General features: G+C 41.5%; 3 protein-coding genes and 1 long non-coding RNA gene across 7 annotated transcripts in view; 2 read left to right on the top strand and 2 right to left on the bottom strand.

Moving 5' to 3' along the window:
- Nucleotides 1-15,224, bottom strand: part of LOC143484035 (acyl-CoA dehydrogenase family member 11) — a 32,445-nt gene extending 17,221 nt beyond the window's left edge. Inside the window, exons 1-3 of one of the 3 annotated variants that reach the window (XM_076982476.1) lie at nt 15,128-15,224; nt 1,680-1,956; nt 624-847 (exon numbers count right to left, since the gene is read on the bottom strand). In XM_076982476.1, the coding sequence (XP_076838591.1) occupies nt 624-847; nt 1,680-1,937 (482 nt within the window). In that variant the 5' untranslated portion in view covers nt 1,938-1,956; nt 15,128-15,224. Of the gene's footprint in view, nt 1-623; nt 848-1,679; nt 1,957-5,993; nt 11,903-15,127 lie in introns of those variants that run through there. The other 2 variants (XM_076982474.1, XM_076982475.1) reach the window with 2 other exon arrangements.
- On the top strand, nt 15,103-15,902 carry LOC143484037 (uncharacterized). The gene is made up of 3 exons (XR_013122529.1): nt 15,103-15,534; nt 15,681-15,699; nt 15,771-15,902. It is a non-coding gene; the product is annotated as an uncharacterized LOC143484037 (long non-coding RNA).
- A 1,380-nt stretch (nt 15,903-17,282) lies between these two features.
- Nucleotides 17,283-22,026, top strand: LOC143484036 (uncharacterized). The gene is made up of 9 exons (XM_076982477.1): nt 17,283-17,287; nt 17,523-17,605; nt 18,086-18,138; nt 18,216-18,266; nt 18,496-18,547; nt 18,667-18,746; nt 18,826-18,912; nt 19,063-20,153; nt 20,238-22,026. The coding sequence occupies exons 4-8, from the start codon at nt 18,258-18,260 to the stop codon at nt 19,360-19,362; spliced, it is 528 nt and encodes a 175-aa protein (XP_076838592.1). The 5' UTR covers nt 17,283-17,287; nt 17,523-17,605; nt 18,086-18,138; nt 18,216-18,257; the 3' UTR covers nt 19,363-20,153; nt 20,238-22,026.
- A 4,875-nt stretch (nt 22,027-26,901) lies between these two features.
- Nucleotides 26,902-27,500, bottom strand: part of zbtb45 (zinc finger and BTB domain containing 45) — a 13,617-nt gene continuing 13,018 nt past the window's right edge. For both annotated transcript variants that reach the window (XM_076982942.1, XM_076982941.1), the window contains exon 6: nt 26,902-27,500. This exon is cut by the window's right edge and continues 2,199 nt beyond it. The gene's annotated coding sequence lies outside the window, so the exon portion shown is untranslated.

The raw sequence follows: 27,500 nt of genomic DNA, 5'->3' as shown, positions 1-27,500 counted from the left end.
AGATCCTTCGCCCACTACAGTGTGAGGGTTAACACAACATGTGACAATTAACATTCATACTACCCCACCCCAGGACTAGGGTTTGTGTTAGCCTTAGCAAGCATATTAGTTAGAAAGTGTGTCGAAGTCTGGGTTAGCGTTATTTCATAAAGGGTGTAAGGGAGTTTATGTTACGTTAGCGTTATAGAGTGTGATGGAGTTTGGGTTAGCGTAGGTGTAATAGACTGCTGGAGTTAGTGTGTAGGGTGTAGGGAACATCCTCAGGTATGGATGTAGGGTGTAGGGCACATCCTCAGGTGTGGGTGTAGGGCACATTCTCAGGTGTGGGTGTAGGGCACATCCTCAGGTGTGGGTGTAGGGCACATCCTCAGGTGTGGGTGTAGGGCACATCCTCAGGTGTGGGTGTAGGGCACATCCTCAGGTGTGGGTGTAGGGAACATCCTCAGGTGTGGGTGTAGGGCACATCCTCAGGTGTGGGTGTAGGGCACATCCTCAGGTGTGGGTGTAGGGCACATCCTCAGGTGTGGGTGTAGTGTGAATAATTTAGTCTGACAGGTTAATGAGGCAGCAGTTTTCAACTGGTTTTGGACCACAACAGTATTCTTATCTAGATGAGTCTCTACCTCCACTCTTTAAAGCGTCTCTCGTATCCCGTAGCAACCATGCCTTCCTGCGCAGAGATGTGTTTTAGGCGGGTCCAAGCGGGGCAGGTGATGATGCGGTCGACACGGCGACCCCATGCCTCATACTGCTGCAACTGAGGGGGATTCTGCTCACTCTGGCGCCCCAGCTCATCGATCTCATCAACAACACGCTGGCCAAACCGGGTTAGATCAGACTCCACCTCCTACAGCACAAACCAGGTTGGATCAGACTCCACCTCCTACAGCACAAACCAGGTTAGATCAGACTCCACCTCCTACAGCACAAACCAGGTTGGATCAGACTCCACCTCCTACAGCACAAACCGGGTTAGATCAGACTCCACCTCCTACAGCACAAACCGGGTTAGATCAGACTCCACCTCCTACAGCACAAACCAGGTTAGATCAGACTCCACCTCCTACAGCACAAACCAGGTTAGATCAGATTCCACCTCCTACAGCACAAAGTATGTTAGAAACGACATATACTACAGCTTCAGTATAAGACCACTGTGTGTGTGTGTGTACGGGTTTGTACATGAGAGTGTGTGTTTGTATGTTTATGCACCTGTATATGTTTATATCACTGCATGTTCAAGTGCCTGACTATAGTGTACATATTATTTCTAGTCACTTACCATGTGACTAACATTCACCTGCTGGTTTATGCGCTGAACTAAATGTTTATAACTCATCTCAGTCAAACTACATACTGTATATTTGTAATATTGTTATTGTATCTTAATGAAGTATTATTCCTTTTTATTTCGTTTTTATTTTATTTTGTATTTACTGCATGTTATAACATATTTGTTTTTATACTAGCATCAGGTACAGCAGGAATTTCCTAATTTTGTGAACCTGTTTACTCATATGGCGATAAAAACCTTCTGATTCAGATATATATGTGTGTGTGGGTTTGTATATGAGTGTAATTGTGTGTGTATGGGTTTGCTTGGTGTAATGGTCTCCTGTAGGTGTGTGTGTGTGTGTGTTGGGTGTAATGGCCTCCTGTACAGGTGTGTTTGTGTTCACCTGCAAAGGCACGTGTCTACGCAGGTATCCTCTGAGCAGTGCATCCTGGGTAAATGGATTTCTGAGTATAGGCTGTTCCTGGAAGAAGGCTCCGATGACAGCCCGTGAGAAGGGTGCGTGTGAGTGGCTGTCCAGCTCGTGGGGGGAGGAGTCAGCCTGGACAAACGGAACACTGGAGGAACTGCCCCGTGTTAACGGCCTACTGAGCATGTGCAGAAGCAGCCGGTTGCCACGGAGACATGCCTGAGCAACCATCATAGTTTGTAGAGACAGAAGCCTCAAACACACACAAACACACACACACACACACAGGGTGTACAAAGGTTTACTACGGGCTAAACATGAAGGTCTCGCGCTACATTACGCCCTAATGTGCATTACTTTACTGATCATTAAGCACGCGCGAGCCGCTAAACCGGTTAATCGATGCTTCGGGGAACTAGCTTTCTATGCACCTTACGGTAACCAAGTAGCCAGATTTCTCCTCGATTAGTGTCTGTGAGGAGGCCGGCAGATGTCCGCACTGTACGGTGTGATGCGCACGTGAACACGGAGGCCTGGAACACCCGGCCAGATCAAAACGGACATGCACATGTATACGTATTATATGTACATGTACACATTAGGGGTGGGAATCTCCAAGCACTCTACGATTCGATTACGATTACGATTCAGAGGTCTGCGATTCGATTATAAAACGATTATTGATGCATCTTGGTAGTAGCAATCCATGATGAATTAACTTCAATTTTATTTCCATTTTAAAACTCCCATTTTATTTTATATTTAATCAAACGAAAACAATATGGCAAGTACAAGGCCACACACTCCAGAGAACTGAACAAAGAAATACAAACAGAAAAAGTGCACCTGTAGCAGCATGTTTGCAGTAAATTAACAGATTTCAGTAAATGCCAACTCTTAACCAACATTATGTGTGTGACGGGCAGGGGTGAACAACTAAAAGGAAGCGATCACGCCAAGTCTCAGGGAAAAATGATGGTTTAATAGAAAGTGTGCAAACCTAAAACCCGTGCACTATCTCCAAATTAAGGATATAATGACCAGCGGTCAACTGGTACAAAGACAAGACATATATAGGCAAACAAACGACCCTCAGGTGAGACGGATCACGGGCTCCGCCCACCTGAGGGACGCACATGACGTCACCAAACAACAACAACAACAGCCGCTGTGGATGGAGGCGGCCGGTAGGGAGCCGCCTCACCGTGACAATGTGCAAACAACAAACAAATATGTGTTACCAAAACCACAGCGTCCACACAAGAGTAGAATTATGTGCTAGCAGCTGACTTAAAACAATATCCTGGGAATAGAACTCCTCAGACAAAATCAGAAATTTACCAAAATCACAAACAACTTTTCATACACACATTCAGAATTCTGTGCCATCAGCTTTAATAAAAAAAAAATTGATTGTACACTTCAGCATATTTTGAATAGCTAATAACTTAAACACATTCCTTATATAAAAATAAAGATTCCAAGACTTCCGACTAAATATTGAAAAATAATATCTCGGCTCCAATGTGTGCAGCAGGGTGCGAAAGCCCTGGTTTTCAACAACTGAATACGGACGAAAATCCTTTGCTATGACAGTTGAGATAGAGTTAGGCACAAAGCGAATTTTAATGTTGCTTTGTGTTTCAGGTTTGAAAAGTGTTGGAATTTAGGCCAAAGTACTTGAAAATGCTTGAAATTGTAACTACTTCGTTCCACAACAAATATCTGTCTGACTGAACAGTTCTCCTGTATTACGTTAACAAATACGAGCCTCTTGTAATTCCAGGACGAAACATGAGAGAACGTGAAGACGTTAAGATTGGGCGTTTTGAAAATAAACAACCATTAAATAATGTGATGAAAAAGCGAATCATTTCAAGTATATGTATAAATAGTTAACTTAATTAAGTTTAACGTGCTGGGAAATATAGAAATGGACCTTGAAAGTGCCATACAAGTGCTTTAATTCCACCTTGTATAGGTGTATGAACACTGCAAACAAGACTTCGTTCATTGCGCTGAGGCGTGGCGTGCGCGAAGTTACAAAATTCGAGAGGTGCACGACCTCGCAAATCGACAGCGTGCGAGCCCCTCGTGCACGGGCGGAGCCACCGTGATTGCGTCATTTTGACGTGATTGCGAGTAGGGTGGGAGGAAAAGGGACATCACTCTTGGATGGTCTATAAACCAGTTTGTGATGACATGAGAATGACAAAATGCTACATTGTCCCATCACAAATGTCCTCGTGTTTCCTCCCACCTGTTCCCTTTCTGCTTCTGGAACCAGTTGTTGGTAGAGTTCAAGAGATTCAAAAACAAAAGAAGGAGGTCACAGTTATAGGGACCAATCTGGCATTTGTGAAGGACCAAACCAGCAATTGAGATTGCAGGACAAATAGTTATATTTGCTCCTCTCTAACCCAGTATATTACAGTACTTAATTTTATTTCATTGATCTAAATGTGCAAAAAATATGTATTACAGTAATAGCTTTTCAGCTGCCTTTGTTTTCCAGAACCTTTGCATTTTATACAATATTTAAGGTTTTGAACCTTAGGTTTTCATTTTTGACATGCTGTGTACAAGCAATTGTAAATAAGACAAAAACGATCCAGAATTTTGTTATTGGATAACCTTGTGTGCAGGCCCGTTGACAGTCTTGCTGGGGCCCGGGACAAGAAAATATCATGTGCCCCCCCCCCCCCCGCTTACGTCATTTGAATTTTCTCTGTAGCAGACAATCCTTGTGTTAGGTCATATAGTATATAATATAGCCACACATCAAAGCTGTTTCTGACAGCTGACTGGTTTATACTTGACGCGGCGCGAGCGGCGCGTTTTGAAAATAAACAACCATTAAATAATGTGATAAAAAAGCGAATTATTTCGAATCATTTCGAGTATAAATATTTAACTTAATTAAGTTTAACGTGCTGGGAAATATTGAAATGGACCTTGAAAGTGACGTACAAGTGCTTTAATTCCACCTTGTGAAGGTGTATGAACCCTGCAAACATGACTTTGTTCATTGCGCTGAGGCGCGGCGCGTGCGAAGTTACAAAACTCGAGAGGTGCGGAGTCACCGGGCGGAGTCACCGCGATTACACTCGCAATGCCTCAAGTATAAAACCAGGCTTCAGTAAGTTAGTGTCGGCTGGATTTGCCGCTCTTCTTGCGTCTTTGTTATGTGCGCAGCTAACGTCTAGACAATCGATTGATGTCATTTGTGAATCGATTCTGAATCGTCCACATTGCGCATCGAGATGCATCTAACAATCGAAAATTTCCCGCACCCCTAGTTCACAGTAGTCATTGTGTTCGCTGTTTACATTGCTCCCTATGCTAACGTTAGCATAGCCCTTAGTGCGCTGCTCGCCTGCGTAAACAAGCAGCTGCTGGCTTATTCTGATGGCATCTGTATTATAGCCGCAGACTTCAATCAGGCCCAACTAAAGACTGTGCTCCCGAAGTTTGTCCAGTATGTGAAGTGTGCAACCAGATGGAAAAATACGCTGGACCATGTTTATTCAAACATAAAACATGCATACAGAGTTACCACACTCCCCCACCTTGCTGGATCTGAACACCTCTGTCTGTCGCTCACCCCAACCTACACCCCCCTGCTGAGACAGACAAAGCCACAACGGAAAACTATCCAGACCTGGCCCAAGGGAAAACCTCACACAGCTGCAGGCATCCTCGTGTACTGCATCACAACATGGTACGGAGGGTGCTCAGTGGCAGATAAAAAAGCACTGCAGAGGGTGATCAACACAGCCCAGGGGATCACTGGTTGCTCCCTGCCCAGCCTGGAGGACATTGCCACCTCTCGCTACCTTAGAAGAGCGATCAGTATCACCAAGGACTCATCCCACCCCAGCAATCACCTGTTTAACCTGTTACCCTCAGGCAGACGGTACAGGTTGCACAAAACTCGTACAAGTAGGCTCAGGGACAGTTTTTACCCAAGAGCCATCACTGCACTAAACAACATGTAAATAACAGTAATAATGTAAATTCACAACCCATGTGCAATATAACCAATGTAAAATACTTCCCACGTACAGTATATGTAACATACATTGTAAATGGCTTGTGCAATATTCAAAATATAATGTAAGCAATCTACGAACCATTTGTAAATGTGGCACTACCTTTAACTTATCGTTTTATGTTTTATGTCAGGCCATATGTCATTTATAGTCTTGGCAAGCACCTTGGAGAAGAATCAAATTTCATTGTAATGCAAATTATAATGACAATAAAGGCGATTCTGATTCTGATACCCACCGTCTGGAATGCTGGTCCTTGGAATCGGTAATTTCATATGTGACACCTAAGCTGCCATCTCTGTCCATCCATTTGAGGATGACAAATGGTCCCTTCCATTGAGGAGCTGGCTTGTTCATGTGTTGAGCTGGATCATCAAGCCAGACCAAGTCTCCGGCCTTGTGAGGGTGAAACACAGTCTTCTTGTCATACTGGAATTCTGCTGTTGTTTGGCAGCAGAAGAATTCTGCGCAGCAGCTCCAAGCGTGCAGTGAGGTCCTGCACATAAGCAGCTGGGGTACCAGGTGTAAGTGAGGTCAGTGTTGGGTCACACTATTCACACAAAATCTCAAGGGGTAGGTGTGGATCCCTGCCATGGGCCAGGAAGAAGGGGGAAACCCCTGTGCTTGAATGTACACTGGAGTTATAAACTAGTTCAAACTGCAGCAGATAACTGTCCCATTCGCCCCCTCTCTGTGACATGTATTTAGCCAACTGGTCCTTCAGTGTCCTATTCAGTCTCTCATGCCATCTGACTGGGCATGATATGGTGAGGTGCGGGTTTTCTCAATCTCGAGCATCCTGCACAGTTGCTTCATCAAATCCAAGTCAAAAAGAAGCCACTTCTCTCTAGAAAAAACATCAGGGACAGACTGATATTCTGCAAAAGGTACAGGGAGTGGACTGCTGAGGACTGGGGTAAAGTTATTTTCTCTGATGAATCCCCTTTCCGATTGGGACATCTGGAAAACAGCTTGTTCGGAGAAGACGAGGGGAGCACTACCACCAGTCTTGTCTCATGCCAACTGTAAAGCATCCTGAAACCATTCATGTGTGGGGTTGCTTCTCGGCCAAGGGAATCAGCTCTCTCACAGTCTTGCCTAAAAACACAGCCATGAATAAAGAATGGTACCAGAATGTCCTCTGAGAGCAACTTCTCCCAACCATCCAAGAGCAGTTTGGTGATCAACAATGCCTTTTCCAGCATGATGGAGCACCTTGCCATAAAGCAAAGGTGATAACTAAATGGCTCAGGGAACAAAACATAGAGATTTTGGGTCCATGGTCTGGAAACTCCCCAGATCTTAATCCCATTGAGAACTTGTGGTCAATCATCAAGAGACGGGTGGACAAACAAAAACCTACACATTCTGACAAAATGCAAGCATTGATTGTGCAAGAATGGACTGCTATCAGTCAGGATTTGGTCCAGAAGTTGATTGAGAGCATGTCGGGGAGAATTGCAGAGGTCCTGAAGGAGAAGGGTCAACACTGCAAATATTGACTTGCTGCATTAACGGCACATCTCATCCGGATCAATTTCCAAAGTTGGGCAGAAGTCAGAAACATGATCGTCAATCACCCTGTCACCCCTAGATGATCACCCTGTCACCCCTAGATGATCACCCTGTCACCACTAGATGATCACCCTGTCACCACTAGATGATCACCCTGTCCCCAGGAACTGGGGCTGTTAAAACACTCTGGATAGCTTTAGTTTCCCCCTGCGGAATGGGATGTCTTGACATGGCATAGTCATACACACAGAGTTCTAGTATCCAACGGCCCCGTGTCGGATCACTCTCAACAGCAGCTTTTTGGAGACTCAACAGGGGCTTATGGTCTGTAACAATCGTGAAGGTGGTACCAGCCAGGAAGTGTTTGAAGTGTCTCGCGGACCAAACAATTGCCCAGAGCTCGCGATCATACATGGACCATTTTTGCTGTGAAGGTGTCAGTGTATGACTCGCATAAGCTATAACTCACTCCCTCCGCTCTTGAACTTGAGCCAGGACTGACCCTACGCATCAGTGTACAGTAGAAACAGTTGAGAAAAGACAGGGTGGGCAAAACTGGCAGGGTTGGTGAGAGCATGGTGAGACATAGTCCAGCTAAACAAAGCACCCTTTTGTGTGAGAGCATAAAGGGGTGCAGCAATGACTGAGAAGTTCCTAATAAAATGCCTGTAATATGAGCACAACCCCACAAATGTTCTCACCTCTGTTGTGGTTTGAGGGGTTGGCCAGTCATGAACTTTGCCCAGGTTCTTTGCATCTGGTTGGAGTCCTTGGCTGGAAACCACTTGTCCCAGGAATGTAACTTGACGTATGGAAAAAGTCCCATAGGCATGACTTTAAATTGATATAAAGCATGCCCTGTTGTAAAAGCCGTCTTCTCCCTGTCCTGTTGGTCTAGTTCCACCTCCCAATAGCCGCTAGCGAGATCCATGGTGCTGAACCAACATGAACCTGACAAGCTGTCCAAAGCATCAGCAGGATGTGGTAATGAATATGAGTCTTTAACAGTAACAACTACTCTTCACTCTGTACACCCAAGACTGCTCCGCCAAACACAGCACCAACACAATCATCAAGTTCGCTGACGACACTACAGTCATCGGCAACATCACCAATGATGATGAAGGAGCGTACCGGGAATAGGTGAGGCTCCTCGCCGATTGGTGCGATGCCAACAACCTCTCTCTCAACGTCAGCAAAACCAAGGAGCTGATTGTTGACTTCAGACGAGGAAGCAGAGTGCATGTACCTCTGAGCATCGAGGAGACGATGGTGGAGAGAGTGAGCAACTTCAAGTTCCTCGGGGTCCACATTTCTGAGGATCTCACCTGGTCACTGAACACATCCCACATCATCAGGAAAGCACAGCAAAGGCTCCACTTCCTCCGACGGCTGAAGAGAATCAACCTGCCACAACAGCTTCTCTGCAACTTCTACAGGTCCACAGTGGAGAGCATTTTGAGCAGCTGTATCACAGTCTGGTACGGCAGTGCTATTGCTGCTGAACACAAGGCCCTGCAGAGAGTGGTGAAAACTGCCCAGCACATCATCTTGGCTGCCCTCCCACCCATGCAGGATCTTTACAACAAGAGATGTTTGAGGAAGGCCCTCTGCATCTCCTCCGACCCCACACACCCCAGCCACTGGCTGTTCCAGCCTCTGCCATCTGGAAGGAGGTACAGGAACATCAAAGCCAGAACCACCAACAGTTTTTTCCCCCGTGCTGTTAAACTGGTATCACCAGCCACTTTCCCTCAAACTGGACATATATAGACTTACCTCCCCCTGACTATATCTCAGATTTGCCACCAGTCCAGAGACTGTATAATTTGCACCATGCACTTTATCTCTGTCCACATTCCCTCTGGCCAAATTCCCCCAATTCCCTATTATGTTTCTACCTTAGCCACTGTGCTTCACCACTGCTATATACACACTACCTCACACCCAATCACACACACTGTACATACTGTATTTTATATTTTATACTTTTATCTTACTATATTTAATGTCCTGTCTTGCACTATGTTGTCTGTAATTGCTGTAATTGTCCTAGCCTAAAAGTGTTTCGTTGTGCTTTGCAACCCCGTTTCAGTATAATGACAACAAAGTTGAATTGAGTTTACGAAAATCGATGCAAAATCTGTAGCTTCCATTTTTTTCTTGACTAATACAACAGGGGAGGACCATGGGCTACAGGTTTCCTCAGTGATGTCTCCATCAAGAAGCTGTTGGACTTGTTTGTCTATTTCAGCGTGAATGTTGTGGGAAGTCCGGTAAGCTCTCTGTTTTATGGGCCGAGCATTGTCTGTCCTAATGGCATGCTTGACTCTACCAGTACGACCATAATCATGAACACTGTATTATGAGCACTAAAAACATCAGAAAATTTAAGGAGCAAGGACTCCAAACAGTTAGCGTACCACCGCTAGCTAGTTTGTTGAGGAGAGGAAACAAATATTTTTTTTTTGGGGGGGGGGGGCGAGGTTTAATGGTCACAGTTCACTACTGATGTATATGTGCACATGTATACGACGTGTATATGTATTAGGGATGCACCGAAATGAAAATTCTTAGCCGAAACCGAAAACCGAAAATGAGGAAACCACCGAAATACATAAAGCACTTTGAGTTACATGTATGTATGAAAGGTGCTATACAAATAAAGATTATTATTATTATGCCAATTATTAGTAACATTGGATTTATGGCTAACCTCACTAAAATCAAGGCATTGCTATTCAAAGAATAAATCAACTACAAAATTTGATTTGTATATATTTATTTAGCACTGACATTACAGTAATGCATATTATAAAATAAAATTAGTGGTGGGCCGTTAACGGCGATACCGCTGACAACGGCCGACCACTAATTAAATTAAACTCGCTTGCAGACCGTTTTTATCTTGGAGGATAAACATATGTATTTTATACGAGTTAAATTTAGTTATAACTGACTGGCCTGAAAGATAAATATAAATTCTCTCATAAAAACGTGACGTGAGTTGCAACAACATTAAACAGCTCGGGTAAACACACTTCTGAGAAATGTCGTCTGCTCGGCAAAACATAACGGGGCTCAATGTGCTCTATTAGCCTACGAAATCCCTACGACAGAGAACGGCTGATCGTCTAAGGCAACGAGTTCCATAATTTTTGGTGTAATGTCTTTTGCCTCGGCGCCATCACTGGAAAACTTTTTTGCTAGCTTTATCCAAATAAGCGCGTGCAGGTGGCGATTTTTGCTCGCGTCATCACAGCACATTGTTTCGGCCGTGTTGTTTCGGTGATGAAAGTATTTCGGCCGAAAACCGAAAATGCAAATTTAAGCCATTTCGGCCGAAAATTTTCGGTGGCCGAATTTTCGGTGCATCCCTAATATGTATTATATGTACATGTACACATGTCTTCTTTCTGCAATTCCCATTTAGGGGTCGCCACAGCGGATCAAATTTCTCCATCTGGCCGTGTCCTGAGTGTCCTCCACTGACACACCAACCACTCTCATATCCTCTACCACTGCATCCATAAATCTCCTCTTAGGTCTACCTCTCCTCCTCTTGCCTGGAAGTTCCATCCTCAAGACCCTCCTACCAATATACCTCTCCTCCCTCCTCTGTACATGTCCAAACCATCTCAATCTCATTTCTCTAACTTTATCTCCAAAACATGCTACATGTGCTGATCCTCTAATAAACTCATTTCTGATCCTATCCTTCCTTGTCACTCCAAATAAGAATCTCAACATCTTCATCTCAGACACCTCCATCTCCCTCACCTGTCTCTTTGTCGGTGCCACTGTCTCCAGTCCATACAACATAGCAGGTCTCACTACTGTCCTATAGATCTTTCCTTTCATTCTAGCAGACACCCTTCTATCACAGATCACCCCAGACACTTTATGCAATCCACACCACCCTGCCTGCACTCTCTTCTTTACCTCTCTTTCACTTCCTCCATTACTCTGTACCCTCGACCCTAAGTAGGTAAACTCGTCAACCTTCACCAAATCAACTCCTTGTAACTGGACCTGTCCACCATCTGCCCTCTCATTCACACACATGTACTCTGTTTTACTCCTGCTCACTTTCATTCCCCTGCTCTCCAAAGCATATCTCCATCTTTCCAAGCTCACCTCCACCTGCTCCTTACTCTCACTACAGATCAAAATGTCATCAGCAAACATCATAGTCCAAGGGAACTCCTGCCTAACCTCATCCGTCACTCTGTCCATGACAATTGTGAACAGGAAGGGACTCAGGGCTGATCCCTGATGTAGTCCTACCCCCACTTTAAACCCATCAAATCAAATCAAATATATTTGTATAGCGCTTTTCACAACACATGTTGTCTCAAAGCAGCTTTACAGGATTTACAAGATTAACAATCGTATGGGTCCAAATCCCTAATGAGCAAGTCAGAGGCGACAGTGGCGAGGAAAAACTCCCAAAGCCCATCTGTCATTTCTACCGCACATCTCACTGCTGTCACACAGTTCGCATACATATCCTGCATAGGGCTGCCACAAACGATTATTTTTATAGTCGAATAATTGCTGATTAATTTTATGATTAGTCGACTAATCGGATCATATGTTAATTGAATATAAAACATACAGCTTATCCCACTAGAATGAAGCTGCTATTATATAACCATCATTAGATTTCAGCTATATGCTAACTAAAAATAAAAACTATTTATATAGTTTTTTTAACTATTTTTAATAGTTCATTAAACCTTTAATCAAATATGCAGCTTGTTGCAACAATTATTAAAATAACGATAAGGCACTGACTTAAACCCAAAATAAATACATTATAAAGAGGTATATTAGGTTTTTCTTTCTTTCATTTGTCTCTGGTATCAAACATAGCTACATTTAAATCAAATTAGGTAGGGACCTGAAACTAAGGAATTATTCACAAAAATAAGGTTTTGGTCTCACTGACGTTACAAAAAACACGTGAACGCGTGCTAAGGCTAGCGAAACAAATCGCCATCGCTAATGTTAACTTTTACAGCTATTGAGATGAGTAAGTACTAACTTAACGCTCTGTTCACGCTAGTTTTAGCAGCTAACTAGCAATATAGATTATAGGGCTGAACGATTTTGGAAAATAATCTAATTACAAATTTTTATCTATAAATTGCGATTGCGATTTAAAATCGCAATTTTTTTCCCACTGTTTTCAGGAAACTCTGTTTCGGCCTTTTTTTTATACAGCTCAGATACAGGGTTGCCAACTTTTCAAGATCGCTTGGAGTGATACTTGAACCTGGAGGAGGTGGCGAACGTAATTTGTTGTTGGGGGGGGGGGTGTAAAATGGACTAAATTTAAGTATTATTATTATATCGTGATCGATCGATCGCCTGTGGTTGGCGCCAGAGCGAACTAGTAACTTTTTAGTCTAAGACGCTCAATGCGTGAGTTGGCAACCCTGCAGGTATAGCAACTTGGCTAAAATATGTGCGTGAGGGCATTTGGTAGCGCATATCCAGTGTGTTTAACAAAGCCATGAAGCCGGACTTGTTCACTATATTAACGGACATCATGTCTTTCACTATGAACTCCGTTACTGCCCGAGTTATTTCAGCGTGCCGCTTCGAATTACATCCATAAGGAGTTACACTTTCAAACGGTTCGGTTAGTGAACCCTGTCTGCTGGACCGCGGTCAAGCTATCCGCACTTTTGCGATTCACGCGCGCTTTAAATCCTATTGCGCCTATATGCGTGATTTTACGGTATTTCGCTGCTCACCGCATACTAAACCTGTATAAGCGCAGAGAAACACTTTTGCGTATTTGAAGATGCAGCACTGGTCGTTGGCATTTTAGCCTTACAAATATCATACGAGGCTTTGTGGTGTTTTTTAAATGCTGAAGAAGGTTTGTAGTGTTACCTCGCGTCGTAGTAACAGTAGCAAGGCACGTTTTACACAGTACCTGACGTTGAGCAGCATCTTTTTAAAAGCCAAAGTAATTTCACACAACTTATGTGCTGCCCCTCTTTGGTATTAGACTTTCAGTTGTGTCAGCTTCTGTCGAGTCTGAAGCCATTGTGCAACAAGTTAAAGTGCGCTGTGTTAACTTCACTTCTCCACCTCCCTGCCTCCTGCTCGAGTTTGCTCCGTTCGTCCTCAGCTCGGCTCGCTCCCAAGTCACGTGACCAATTTAAATCGCAGCCTGTGCGATTAGAGAATTGCGTTTTCAAATATCGCGAGATTATCGCAAATGCAATTAATCGTTCAGCCCTAATAGATTACTGAGATGACGGTCCCTTTTCATCATTGTCACAATCAGCCACAACATGCTTCAGGTGCTCGTACATCACGGTTGTGCTGCCGTGGAAGGAAAGTTCTGCCTTACAGATGATGCATTGCACGCGTTTCTCTTTCATTTTCTTAAAGTGATCCCACAATTTTGAGTTCTGTAGCTGGGTAGCCATGATACCAGTCTGTACAACGTCCTGGGATGTCGTCCACTGCCTAGCCCGGTTTCCACTACCGCGCATGTGGGTCAGTGGAAACTGCCGCAGCAGTTTGGAGAGAAAAAAGTAAAAAAAACAAAACAAAACGACGCATCGACTATTATATTGGTCGTTGACTATTTTAATAGTCGACATAATCATGACTAGTCGATTAATCATGGCAGCCCTAAGCCTGCACTACCCTCACATACTTTTCTGCTACTCCTGACTTCCTCATATAATACCACAGCTCCTGTCTCGGTACTCTATCATAAGCTTTCTCTAAGTCAACAAACACACAATGTAACTCCTTCTGTCCTTCCCTATACTTCTCCATTAACACTCTCAAAGCAAACATAGCATCTGTGGTGCATTTAGCTGGCATGAAACCATACTGCTGCTCACAGATCTCTACCTCTCCTCTAAGCCTAGCTTCCACTACTGTTTCCCAGATTTTCAGGCTGTGACTGATCAACTTTATTCCCCTGTTTACTACAGCTCTGAACGTCACCTTTATTCTTGAAAATCGGCACCATTATGCTTCATCTCCACTCCTCAGGCATCTTCTGACCTTCCAAAATTCTGTTAAATAACCCGGTCAAAAACTCCACTTCTGTCTCTACCAAACATTTCCATGCCTCCACTGGAATATCATCCGGTCCAACTCCTTGTACCTCTGTCTACTTTCTTCATCTCGCTGAAAATCCAAATTCTTTTTGGCCAACCGCTTTCCTCTCAAACTTTCCTGAACTTCCTCATTCCACCCCCATAACTCCTTGTCTATCTTCTTCTGCCCTGAGGTCACACCAAGTACCTTCCTAGCCACATCCCTCACTGCATTTGAAGTCTCATGTACACATATTATATATGTACATGCACACGCATTATATATGTACATGTACACGTATTATATATGTACATGTACACATATTATATATGTACATGTACACGTATTATATATGTGCATGTACACATGTACAAGTATTATATATGTGCATGTACACATGTATACGTATTATATATGTGCATGTACACATGTATACGTATTACATATGTACATGTACACTTGTATAAGTATTATATGTACATGTACACATGTATAAGTATTATATGTACATGTACACATGTAGACATGTCACCTACTCAGACTGGGGGTCAAGGGCGCGACTGTAAAGTGTAAAGTGTAAAATGTACAAAACATCGTGATCGTGTTCGGACATTTGGCCCGTTTGTCCGCGTACGTTAATATAAACTCAGCGCAAACCCCGGGTGACGGTAGGAAACGAGTACAACTATTAATCTATTAAACTATTCTACCGATAACGTCCAGCTTGAAGGACGATCACAGGCGTGGTTATCTACAGATCAGATTAATTGTGCTACTTACGAACTCCCAGAATCCCGCGGTGAATGTTTTGAACAGATCAACAGCGTCTGGCTGCAGACTCACCTCGCGTGTGGGGACGGAAATGACGTTCACATCACGTGGCGTGAATGCGGAAGCTCAGGTGTGAGTCCCCGATCCGTACCGAGCATGCGCGAGAAAATGTGCGCATGCGCGTTGCGAGACGTATTTTGGGCAGATATTTTGCGCATGCGTTAACACTTACGACACTACCAGATGCGAAGTATTGAGAGGAGTGTGTGATCGTACGAGAAGCGTTGTAATAAACAACAAATGAAGGATTTTATGGCGAGTTAAAGGAGTATATCTCCCACGGTTTATTCAAATCGACTTGTGACAAAAATATGCGACGCGAAAAATTCGTCGTGTATCTGAAAACTTAGTTAAAGGTAAGTTAAATTCAAACCATGTTCCTAAGTTAACAGTCGGTCCTGTCGTGGAATATAAAGTTATTATAAACATGTTCTTATAAATATTGTTATAATTAAAATTTTATAGAACCCTTTTTTTCTTTCTTTTCTTCTATTTCTTGCAGGTCCTAATTACAGCAAGAGGTAAGAAACAGTAACCTGTGTTTAAAGTAGATGTGTACACGTTATTTATTGGCAATATGTTTTTATTTTAGTGAAGTGGAGGAATTTGATCGACTTGTGCTGCGTCAAATGAAAAGGGAGGGCCTGAAAGTGGACACCATGGATCGATCAGTGATATGTGCTAGTTAAGACGTGTAGTTTTAAAACCATTAAAACCATTTTGTGTGTGTGTATATATATATATATATATATATATATATATATATATTGTATATATATATATATATATATATATATATATATATATATATATATATATATATATATATATATATATATATATATAATGTATGCAGGGACGTACATGATTAAGAAGATGTCTGATCTATAAAAGTTAAAATGCATTTCTAGATATATAGCTCATGTATGTGTGTTTACTTACTAACAAAGTTGTAAGTAAACAATAACTATGTGTCTCTCTCTCTGTCTATGCGTCTCTGTCTATGTCTCTCTGTGTCTATGTGTCTCTCTGTCTATGTCTCTGTCTCTCACACAAGCACCTCAAACACCTCTCACGTCAAAAGTATTGGCACACTGACGAAGTAGGTGCCGGTTTTTATAATACTTATTACTCTACATACAGTACACCTACAGTAACTGCCTCAGACCAAAAGTATTTGCACCCCAAACCAATGTTCTCCCCAATGTAACCAATGTATAAATCTCTCTCATATATATATAATGTATGTATGTATATATCTGCAGTTACAATTATAATAAATATAATTTATATTATTTCTATTACTATTATTATTTAATTATAATTATTATTACTATTGTTATTATTTTAAACTATTTACAAAGGTGTCGTAAAATGTAACAGTAGTGCCGTAAAGTGTTAAATTTCTTTTTTTTTTTTTTTTTGGGTAAAGTGTTAACTTTCTGTCGAATCATGGTAAGTTGTACAAGATCAAGAAAGTTAGCTAAATAACAGGCGTAACTGTGGAAATATAAACATATATTAACGCACGGTGGGAAAATCACGACAGTTTAGATAAGGTTGGTTTTATTGTTTACTACGTCGTGAAACTATGTAGCCGGCTAAGCTAAAAGTGTTTATCTCTGGACCAGAATAAGCTTGTTTTTGTTCAAGTTTGATGGTTTAGCTGGTCTACAAGCATAATATATGGAGGACCAAAAATGACATAAGTATAAATAAATTAATGTATAAATAAGTACATTCATATATATTCTGTGTTTTTAATATATTTTTATTTATATATTTGCACATTTCTGCATTTATTTATACTTGTGTCATTTTTGGTCAGTGTGAAGCACTCACAAAATTTGGCAACATAAAAGCCTGTAGAAGCTCATGGACATTGGGGAATCACCCAAGAGAAACTGGTCTGGGTAAATTTAACTTTATCTTGTTAATAACTGAAACAGAGGTTGCAAACATGCACTAATACAGTTTTGTGTGTTCAGCTGTCCTATGTCCTGGACTCTGAAAGGCCAGCAAATGAGCTCATAGTCAGGATTGGAAAAAACCTGTTTGACAAGGGGAGACGTTCTGACCTCAGGCTTGTCCCAAGACATGGAGTCCACCGTGAGTAGACTCAACTGAATGTTTACAACAGTATATATATATATATATATATATATTTTTTTTTTTTTTTCTTTTTTCTTTTTTTGGTTGGTTGTTTGCATGTTTTTTCAGATTGGAAATTGCTGTTTTGAGCTGATAAAGGACTAGCCAAATCATATGTTAGTGTAACTTCTATTATCTTGTATTTCTTCACTGGAGAAACGATAGTCTTATATGTATTGATGTACTCTCCTAGGGGAAAGACATTTTCATTGTTCACCTGTACGTTGTCCCAAACTGGCTGCCACCAAATAATTGTGATCCAATGTGCAGCTGCCTGTAAGTAAATAATTTGTATAAAAGCACACACTTCGCAGACTACAGTCTAGGCACAGTAGTTTATGCATTTTGTTTCCATTTCTAGAATGACGCACCTGTGAAAGACCTTTTGTTAATACCCATTTGGGTATCAAATCCAGGCCACTTCATGTTTTTTCTAAGTCAGACTGGAGATTGACATATAATAATGCATATGATAATGCCTGAAAAGTGTTTTATTCTACACTATATTTACTTTCTTACAGTTGGGGTTATTCTTTTCTCTGTGTCTTTTAAAGTTGTCATGGTGCCACATGCTAATTACTCACTTGCTCACTCTCCATTTAATCTGAGACAACAGGCTGCATGTATTTTCTAGGTATTGAAGCCAGCTGAGAGAAAAATACTCTTTCTTGACTCACACAATGCCCAAGTACCACCATCACAGGAATTCCGTGATTCCGTGACCTTCTTTAATCTTACTTTGTTTGGTGTTTTTAGTGAACCATTTAGTTCCAGGACACTGGGCCGAAAAAACTGGCTTCATTTTAAAGGTAAAGCTTAAAGTAATTTTCTTCACTATGTATTTAGTTGTGTTTGTATGACTTATATACTCTTTACAACATTTCAGGACCTTCCAAGACAACGGTTTGGCAATGACTGTGGCATATTCATGCTTATGGTAGGTCAACCACTACTTGTATCTGAAAAATTAAGCAGTTTTATATAAAAATAATACATGATGTTTCTTTGTACAGTATGCCTTGTACACTGTCCTGGATGCACCCTTTGACTTCTCAGTTGTAAGTAATTTCAACCTATTTTAACTAAACCTTGTTTTTTATTTAAATATTATTGCAACATTAAGTTAACACACTAGTTTAACTTTATAATTTAGTTCAACATGCCAGTGCTCAGGAAGTGGTGGTGTGTGCTGCTCATGGAGAATTACGCACTCGAAGGGTAAACACAGTTATTATCATCATGTAATAATTATAATAACAGTTATAGTCATAATAATGGTTAATTAGTTACAGTGCATATAACAACAGTCTTATGATTATATATTTCACACTGGGCAGAGGAATCCAAAGCCCTCCTCAAATATGAGTTGGAGCCAGTTTTTAGGCTAAAGAAGCACCATGACAACACAAATCTACAGGTGAGTACTTAGGGTGTCCGTTCAGGAAAGAATAACTTTGTGAGGGCAATGTTAACACGGGGTCTGTTATTTGTATTAGGAGTCTGCTGGTGTCACTAAGGAAGAGGGTCTCAACAAACTGGATCCTGCTGGGGTGTCTCAACATGAGGAACCACCTCAGAATAAGGTACAATCAGATGATACAACAGAATACATAATTGCATAATACTTGTGTGCTAGTAGATTTTAAGACGTATTTTTTTTAAATGCATTTATTTTGCTAGTGATGGCTGCTAAAATATTTACTCATGCCTGTTTTTTCTGCTTGTATGAGAAGGTCATTAAGGACATGCAGGAGGCCATTTCTTGGCTCAGGTGTAGTCATGAGCTCTTCCAAGATGTTGTGCAAACTCCTGATTTCCTGCTCTTGGGAGAAGATGAATCTCAAGAGGCCCTGACAAGATTGAGCTCAATGGACAGTGTGTTCATTGATGAAGATGAGAGGGACGACATCCTGTCCCCATTTACTTTTAAATTTGGAAATGGAATGGACATGGAGCTCTTTATAAAAGAAATGGTTGATGCCAGGAAGCTGTCTATATTTACCATATTCATATCTGGACGCCGGGAGGGGTAATTATGTTAAAATACTATTTGTTGACTACAGCTCAGCATTTAACACGATTATCCCCTCCAAACTCACCATCAAGCTGGAGAAGCTGGGACTTCATCCGTGTGTCACTGGGTCTCTAACTTCTTGACAGACAGAACACAAGCGGTGCGGGTAGGTCATCACACCTCAGCTACACTCACCCTTAGCACTGGCGCCCCTCAGGGCTGTGTCCTGAGTCCCCTGCTGTACTCACTGTACACGTATGACTGTGTGGCCACTTCAAGCTCTACCACAATTGTCAAGTTTGCTGACGATACTGTCGTTGTGGGCCTGATTTCCAACAACGATGAGATGGCCGACCTAGAGGAGATTAACCACCTGGAGGTCTGGTGCAAGAACAACAATCTCCTCCTCAACGCCAGCAAGACAAAGGAGCTGATAGTGGACTACAGCATAAAACAGGAGAGGAACTATCACCCCGTTATGATCAATGGCACCGCAGGGACCTGTCATGGTCTTGTCACACCAATGTGCTGGCTAAGAAGGCCCGTCAGCATCTCTACCATCTCAGACGATTATGGGACTTCAAACTACCAACCAATGTGCTCCGAAACTTTTACACCTGCAGCATTGAGTCAATCATAACGGGAAACAACCTGGTTGTCATAACGGGTCACAACCTGGTTTGGAAACTGCACCAAGCAGGATAGGCAGGCTCTACAGAGGGTGGTGCGTTCAGCTGAGTGCACAATCCGGACGGAGCCTCCTGACCTGCAGTCCATATACAAGAGACGGTGCAGCACAAGAGCCAAGAGGTTAGTAAAGGACCCCAGTAATCCCAGTAATCCCAGTAACCCCAGTCACCACAGTAACGGACTGTTCTCCCTGTTACATTCCAGGAAGCGCTTTCGCACCCTAAAAGTCAGGACAGAGAGGATGAGAAGAAGCTTTTACCCACAAGCTATTTGAATCCTCAACGAGCATGGTTTTTAATGCAATTGCATAAAATGCACAATCTATATATATATATATAGACCCCCGGCGCATGTGGTGTGGTTTACGCTCACTCACTGACTTCAAACCTCGCAGTACTGCTCCAACTACCAACCATGCCTCACTTCCAGACAAGCTCAATCATTTCTATGCTCGCTTTGATGGGAACATCAACGTGTACCCCCCCACGAGACCAGTCACACCTTTTGGTCAACAGCCACTTGCGTTTTCCATCATGGATGTATATAATACACTGAGCAAGGTGAATCCGAGGAAAGCAGCTGGCCCTGATGGAGTACCTGGTCGGGTGCTCAGAGCCTGTGCTAAGCAGTTGGCAGGGGTCTTCACTGACATTTTCAACCTGTCAATGACACAAGCAGTTGTCCCTACCATCTTTAAGACTGCAACCATTGTGCCAGTGCCTAAACATCCATCTGCCTCAGACCTGAATGACTTCCGTCCTGTTGCACTCACACCTGTCATCTCCAAGTGCTTTGAAAGACTAGTGCTCTCTCATTTGAAGTCCTGCCTCCCTGTGTCACTTGACCCACACCAATTTGCTTATCGCCTCAACAGATCAACAGAGGATGCTATCTCTACTGCACTTCATACTACCCTGTCACACCTGGACTGTCGCAACTCATACGTTAGAATGCTGTTCATAGACTTCAGTTCAGCATTTAACACTGTGAATCCTTCAAAGTTGATCTCCAAGCTCCTCCAACTTGGCATCAGCACATCTCTCTGCAACTGGATCAGGGACTTCCTGATTGGCAGACCTCAGTCCGTCAAGATAAGCGCGGCGTCCTCTTCCTCCATCACCCTGAACACTGGTGTGCCACAAGGCTGTGTGTTGAGCCCCCTTCTCTATTCCCTGTTCACCCATGACTGCATTCCCACTCACGGATGTAACTCCATTATTAAGTTTGCAGATGATATCTCGGTGATAGGTCTGATCAGCGGTGATGATGAGACAGCCTATAGGGACGAGGTGCAGCGCCTGGCTGTATGGTGTGATGACAACAACCTGGTGCTTAACACGCAGAAAACCAAGGAGATCATCATTGACTTCAGGAAGCACAAAGACCAGACACACGCCCCCATCCTCATCTGTGGATCTGCAGTTGAAAGTGTATCGGATTTTAAGTTCCTTGGTATCAACATCTCGGACGATCTCACCTGGTCTCTGAACACCTCCAGGATAGTGAAAAAGGCACAACAGCGTCTCTACTTCCTGCGGAGACTCAGGAAAGCTTTTCTTTGTCCAAGGATATTGGTGGACTTCTACCGTAGCACCATTGAGAGCGTACTGACAAACTGCATCTCCGTGTGGTACGGCAACTGCTCTGCATCAGACCGCAAAGCTCTCCAGCGGGTGGTTAAAACCGCCCAACGCATCACAGGCACTCAGCTACCCAGTATTGAGGACATCTACCATAAGCGCTGCCTGAGCAGGGCTGGTAACATTATAAAGGACACTTCTCACCCCAATCACAATCTTTTCACACTCCTCCCATCCGGTAGGCGCTACAGGAGCCTCCGTACACGCACCAGCAGATTCAGGAAGAGCTTCTTCCCTGAAGCTGTGATACTGCTGAATTCCTCATAGAGACTTAACTGCACCTGCACTCTATGTACTTTACACACTGAACTTTCTTTTGCACTAATTTAATTTACCGGGCATACTGCAAATACTCCTACACTCATTTACATTCTCTTTTATATGTATATATATATATTCTCTTTTATATATATATATATATATATATATATATATATATATATATATATATATATATATATATATATATATATATATATATATATACATACATATTGCCACATATATTGTATCTACAGCATCCATGCTGCGCTTACTCTGCACTTTATGTATATAACACTGTTTTCCCTTTGCACTTCTGGTTGGATGCTAACTGCATTTCATTGGCTCTGTACTTGTACTCTGCATAATGACAATAAAGTTTAATCTAATCTATATCTAATCTAATCTATATATATATATATATATATATATATATATATATATATATATATATATATTAGTGGTGGGCCGTTAACGGCGTTCGTTAATTTGATACTCTTATCGGGCGATATAAAAATTATCGCCGTTAATCTATTCTTAAAGTTGGGTTAGGAACTGGGTCAAAATAGTTAAGCAAACTATGATGACTTTCACCTTGATAGTTTAGCTCGGCTGTATTCCTAACCAAATTGCAGAGTAGGGGCGAGAACGAGTTTTCAAACCTGTGAATTACAAATCGTACGTGTGTTTACATGGATGCAGCCACGAAGTCGCCAGGTTTGCTTCATGGAAAATTCATTTTTAGGAACGTAAAGTGTTACCGGAGCGGAGCTCGGAGCGGTCGTTTTCTGCATGGTCCTAGCGCTAGATTCGTCGCTATTTAAATATTTATTTTTAACCGTTAAAACTGCAGAGGACCAAAACCGGCTTTTGAAAAAAATTACGTAATTACAAATTACGTCCGTGAGGTTAAATGTACTAAATGTTGGCTTACATTTCAAATATCATGTTTAGCTGAATAAACATGTTATCAACCCCTTTTAATGTACAGTATGTAGCCTAGGCTTACACATTCATGTTTAACTGAATAAACCATTGAACACGAGTAGCCTACATTTTATTGAACTTTTTTTTTTTCTTCAAGTATCAAAGTAGAACAGCTTCCTCAAGCTGTCATTGATGCATTTTGGAAACAGGAGATGAGCCCCTGGTCTAACGCACCCTCTGTATTAAGAAACCCTATCTCAAAAACTGACTTTTAGTCATTACTTGGGTAGCATGCATATGAGCCATTTTAATATAGATTAATCTAGATTAATTTCAAGATTTCAGTGAGATTAATCTAGATTTAAAAAATTTATCTATGCCCACCCCTAATATATATATATATAGAGAGAGAGATCTATATATATATAGATCTATATATGCAGGCATATGTATGTGTATAGAGGTATATGCTTGTATACTGTCCTTATGTAGATATTTATGTATGTGTATAGAGGTATATGCTTGTATACTGTCCTTATGTAGATATTTATGTATGTGTATAGATTAGAACTGTATAACATCTATGAGGCATTATAAGTACGCTGCACAACTTCTGCACATCAGTCACTTTACACATCAGTCATTCACTTTGAACTCGTCACCTTAAACTTGCCACTTTAAATCTTGTCACTTTAAATCATTTCACTTAAATGGCTCTTTTTAACTGTATTAATATTTTGTTTTTTTTTAAATATTTCTATATTCTATATTTTGTTCATTTGTCGTAGTTTAATTTAAGGTGGAGTAGTCACCAAAGCATTTCACTGCCTGTTGTACTGTGTATGACCATGTATGTGACAAATAAACCTTGACTTGACTTGACTATTGTTGGGTTAATAGGACTTAAGATTTCATGTAAATAATTCAGTTTGTGTTGTTTAAATAAATATGTCATTTTTGGGTCCTGACAGTTGCTGACAATTACTCATATATAGATGCATGTCTTTTTTTTAAGTAAATGAAAGCATAATATGTATGCAGAGGTCACTAACAGCCGCAACCAACGGACCCCAAATGCCATCCCATCCGGACCCAGTATAAATTGTTAAAAATATATTTTTAGTTTGACGGGAGAATTTTAAACCGGAGCATTTATTTCAGGGCTATTGAAAAAACACTCTGTCACGAGTGTTACGTTCGCCCCCCCGGACCACACGTCAGAGCCCTGATGTATAGAATACCACAAACAAGTTTAGCGGTGGGGAAACAGCGCCCCCGTGCGGCCCGTCTGGATAAACCACCCCAAAATCATATTATACCACACACGCATAAAATAACGACGTGGCGCTTATCCGTGGACTCAGAGCTGCCACTGGGGTCTGCACTTCAGCTAAATGAACGTCTAAATGGATGAAGCTGCACGTTAATACGGTTAGAGGTGATCTGTGAGGTCTTCTGTTAATCACCGTTCTAGGAGCTCTCGCGAGATTTAGAGGAGAACGGGAACGAAAAATGTTACATCACACCGTGGGGCGCAGCGAAGGAGACATGTTTACCTTCAGGGCAAAAGACCTTTAAACTCTTAAACTCTGTTGGTAACATCTGTTTACAAATCTGTAGACTGGCGAGAAAGAAAGAAAATGACCATTATATATATATATATATATATATATATATATATATATATATATATATATATATATATATATATATATATATATATATATATGGGGACTGAATAAGTCCAGTGCATCTGATTCTGCTCAGGAAATATGTTATACCTGTATTACATTATATCTGTGTTCATTTATACCTGTATTACATTACATTATTACATTATATCTGTGTTCAGTTACACTGGTTTTAATTGTGACCTGTATTGCATTATACAGTGAGTCCTCGCTTAACGACGGGTCTGGTTAACAACGGACCGGAGTTACGACCGACTTTTTAACATTTTGCGCGGTGCGGAGGAGCAGTGACAGCACAGTGGAGTGTTGTGTAGTGTTGTGAAGTGTTGTGGAGTGTTGTGGAGTGTTGTAAAGTGTTGTGTAGTGTTGTGGAGTGTTCTGTAGTATTGTGTAGTGTTGTAAAGTGTTGTGTAGTGTTGTGGAGTGTTGTAAAGTGCTGTGGAGTGTTGTGTAGTGTTGTGGAGTGTTGTGTAGTGTTGTAAAGTGTTGTGGAGTGTTGTGGAGTATTGTGTAGTGTTGTAAAGTGGTGTGGAGTGTTCTGTAGTATTGTGTAGTGTTGTGGAGTGTTCTGTAGTATTGTGTAGTGTTGTGGAGTGTTGTAAAGTGGTGTGGAGTGTTCTATAGTATTGTGGAGTGTTGTGTAGTGTTGTGGAGTGTTCTGTAGTGTTGTGTTGTAAAGTGTTGTGGAGTGTTCTGTAGTATTGTGTAGTGTTGTGGAGTGTTGTGGAGTGTTGTAAAGTGTTGTGGAGTGTTTTAGAGTGTCGTGAAGTGTCATGGAGTGTCGTGAAGTGTCGTAGAGTGTCGTGGAGTGTTGTGGAGTGTTGTGAAATGTTGTAGACTGTAGTGGAGTGTTGTTTACGATAAGCTGAGGCAGTGCAGCCTCCACCGCAGTCCATCTCGGCAACACAATCGCTCTTTCTCACGCTGTACGCACGCATGAGAACATTGTTAGTTTTTTCTATACTGTATTTACGATCAAAGCGTATCTAAATCTAGGGTCACGCTTAATGACGAAAACTGCTTTATGACTTTTCAGTCTCTAACCCCGTCATTAAACAGGGACTCGCTGTACCTAATTGTTATACCTGTGTTCAGTTAGAGCTGTATTACATATAGGCTACCCATGTTCAGTTATACCTGTATAAACATAGACCTGTCTACACAACTTTAGGATCTAAATGTGGAATAATGCTATTGTTATACTTGTGTAATAAATGTAGAATAATGCTATTGTGTTATATGTGTAATAAATGTAGTAGAATAATGCTATTGTGTTATACTTGTGTAATAAATGTAGAATAATGCTATTGTGTTATACTTGTGTAATAAATGTAGAATAATGCTATTGTGTTATACTTGTGTAATAAATGTAGTAGAATAATGCTATTGTGTTATACTTGTGTAATAAATGTAGAATAATGCTATTGTGTTATACTTGTGTAATAAATGTAGAATAATGCTATTGTGTTATACTTGTGTAATAAATGTAGAATAATGCTATTGTGTTATACTTGTGTAATAAATGCACAATAATGCTATTGTGTTATACTTGTGTAATAAATGTACAATAATGCTATTGTGTTATACTGTTGTAATAAATGTAGAATAATGCTATTGTGTTATACTGTTGTAATAAGAACATTTGTGTGGTGACAGCAGCACACTCAACCGATTTCACCATAGCAACCAGCTGAAACATGTCTGCCTCACAGCAAATCAGAGAAACGCCCAAAGCAGCTATAACCTGTTCCTGGTCTGTTTGATGAAGCAGCTATAACCTGTTCCTGGTCTGTTTGATGAAGCAGCTATAACCTGTTCCTGGTCTGTTTGATGAAGCAGCTATAACCTGTTCCTGGTCTGTTTGATGAAGCAGCTATAATCTGTTCCTGGTCTGTTTGATGAAGCAGCTATAACCTGTTCCTGGTCCGTTTGTTGAAGCAGCTATAACCTGTTCCTGGTCTGTTTGATGAAGCAGCTATAACCTGTTCCTGGTCTGTTTGATGAAGCAGCTATAACCTGTTCCTGGTCTGTTTGATGAAGCAGCTATAACCTGTTCCTGGTCTATTTGTTGAAGCAGCTATAACCTGTTCCTGGTCTGTTTGTTGAAGCAGCTATAACCTGTTCCTGGTCTGTTTGATGAAGCAGCTAAAAACTGTTCCTGGTCTGTTTGATGAAGCAGCTATAACCTGTTCCTGGTCTGTTTGTTGAAGACAGACCTCTGTGCTTCTTTGTGTTTGGAGTTATGAACTCAGTGACCTATTTACAGAGTGCAGGCACCTAAGAAATGTCCCCAGTTATTTAAGAACAAACGCACCGTGACTCACACATGAAGTCTCACAGATACCTGGACATGATTACAACACTATATGGGTTTAATGCAGATCCATGCAGGTTTACACTCAGTGCATGCTGGGCACAAACAGCTCCTGTCTCAAGCGTTTAGTAACATAGTACGATATGGCAGTGAATTAAAAACACACAATAGCAATAGCTATAGGGTTAGAGAAGCAAACCTCAAACACAGCAGTACAGAAATAGATTAACTGTTTGCATTTTCTCTTACAAGCTTGCTGCATTTGAGCAAAACAAAGACCTCCTCATCCCACAAAAATACAATTAAGCCGAAAGTTTATGTGCACACATTATTAAAGTTCAAAGCGTAAGTGCTGGAAAAGCTGTGGATGTATAAAAGTGTCTGAGCCCCAGCAGAGACTGTGGGCTGTTCCTGAGGTCTGGGTGGTGACGAATGACAGGATCAAAAACGGTTTCATCACGTAAAACAGAACAATGACAAACATATACAAACAGAAAACAAGTCTAAAAATGGCTGAAAATGTTTTAAAAACAATGTTGAGATAAAAACATGCCCGGTGATAAGTCAACTGTGTCATATACATGAATACTGCACAACATGTTTAAGAAAGGTTCTATAGCCCAGTAGTGCTTTT

The sequence above is a fragment of the Brachyhypopomus gauderio genome, chromosome 20, assembly GCF_052324685.1.
Source record: "Brachyhypopomus gauderio isolate BG-103 chromosome 20, BGAUD_0.2, whole genome shotgun sequence".
NCBI classification, from domain to species: Eukaryota; Metazoa; Chordata; class Actinopteri; order Gymnotiformes; family Hypopomidae; genus Brachyhypopomus; species Brachyhypopomus gauderio.
The sequence above is the reverse complement of the archived record's forward strand: the minus strand, read 5'-3'. Positions and strand labels throughout refer to the sequence as shown.

Coding starts and splice junctions, on each gene's coding strand:
- LOC143484036 (XM_076982477.1), top strand. Junction 18,548..18,666: donor GAGAATTACGCACTCGAAGG/GTAAACACAGTT, acceptor CACACTGGGCAG/AGGAATCCAAAGCCCTCCTC. Junction 18,913..19,062: donor AGGAACCACCTCAGAATAAG/GTACAATCAGAT, acceptor TTGTATGAGAAG/GTCATTAAGGACATGCAGGA.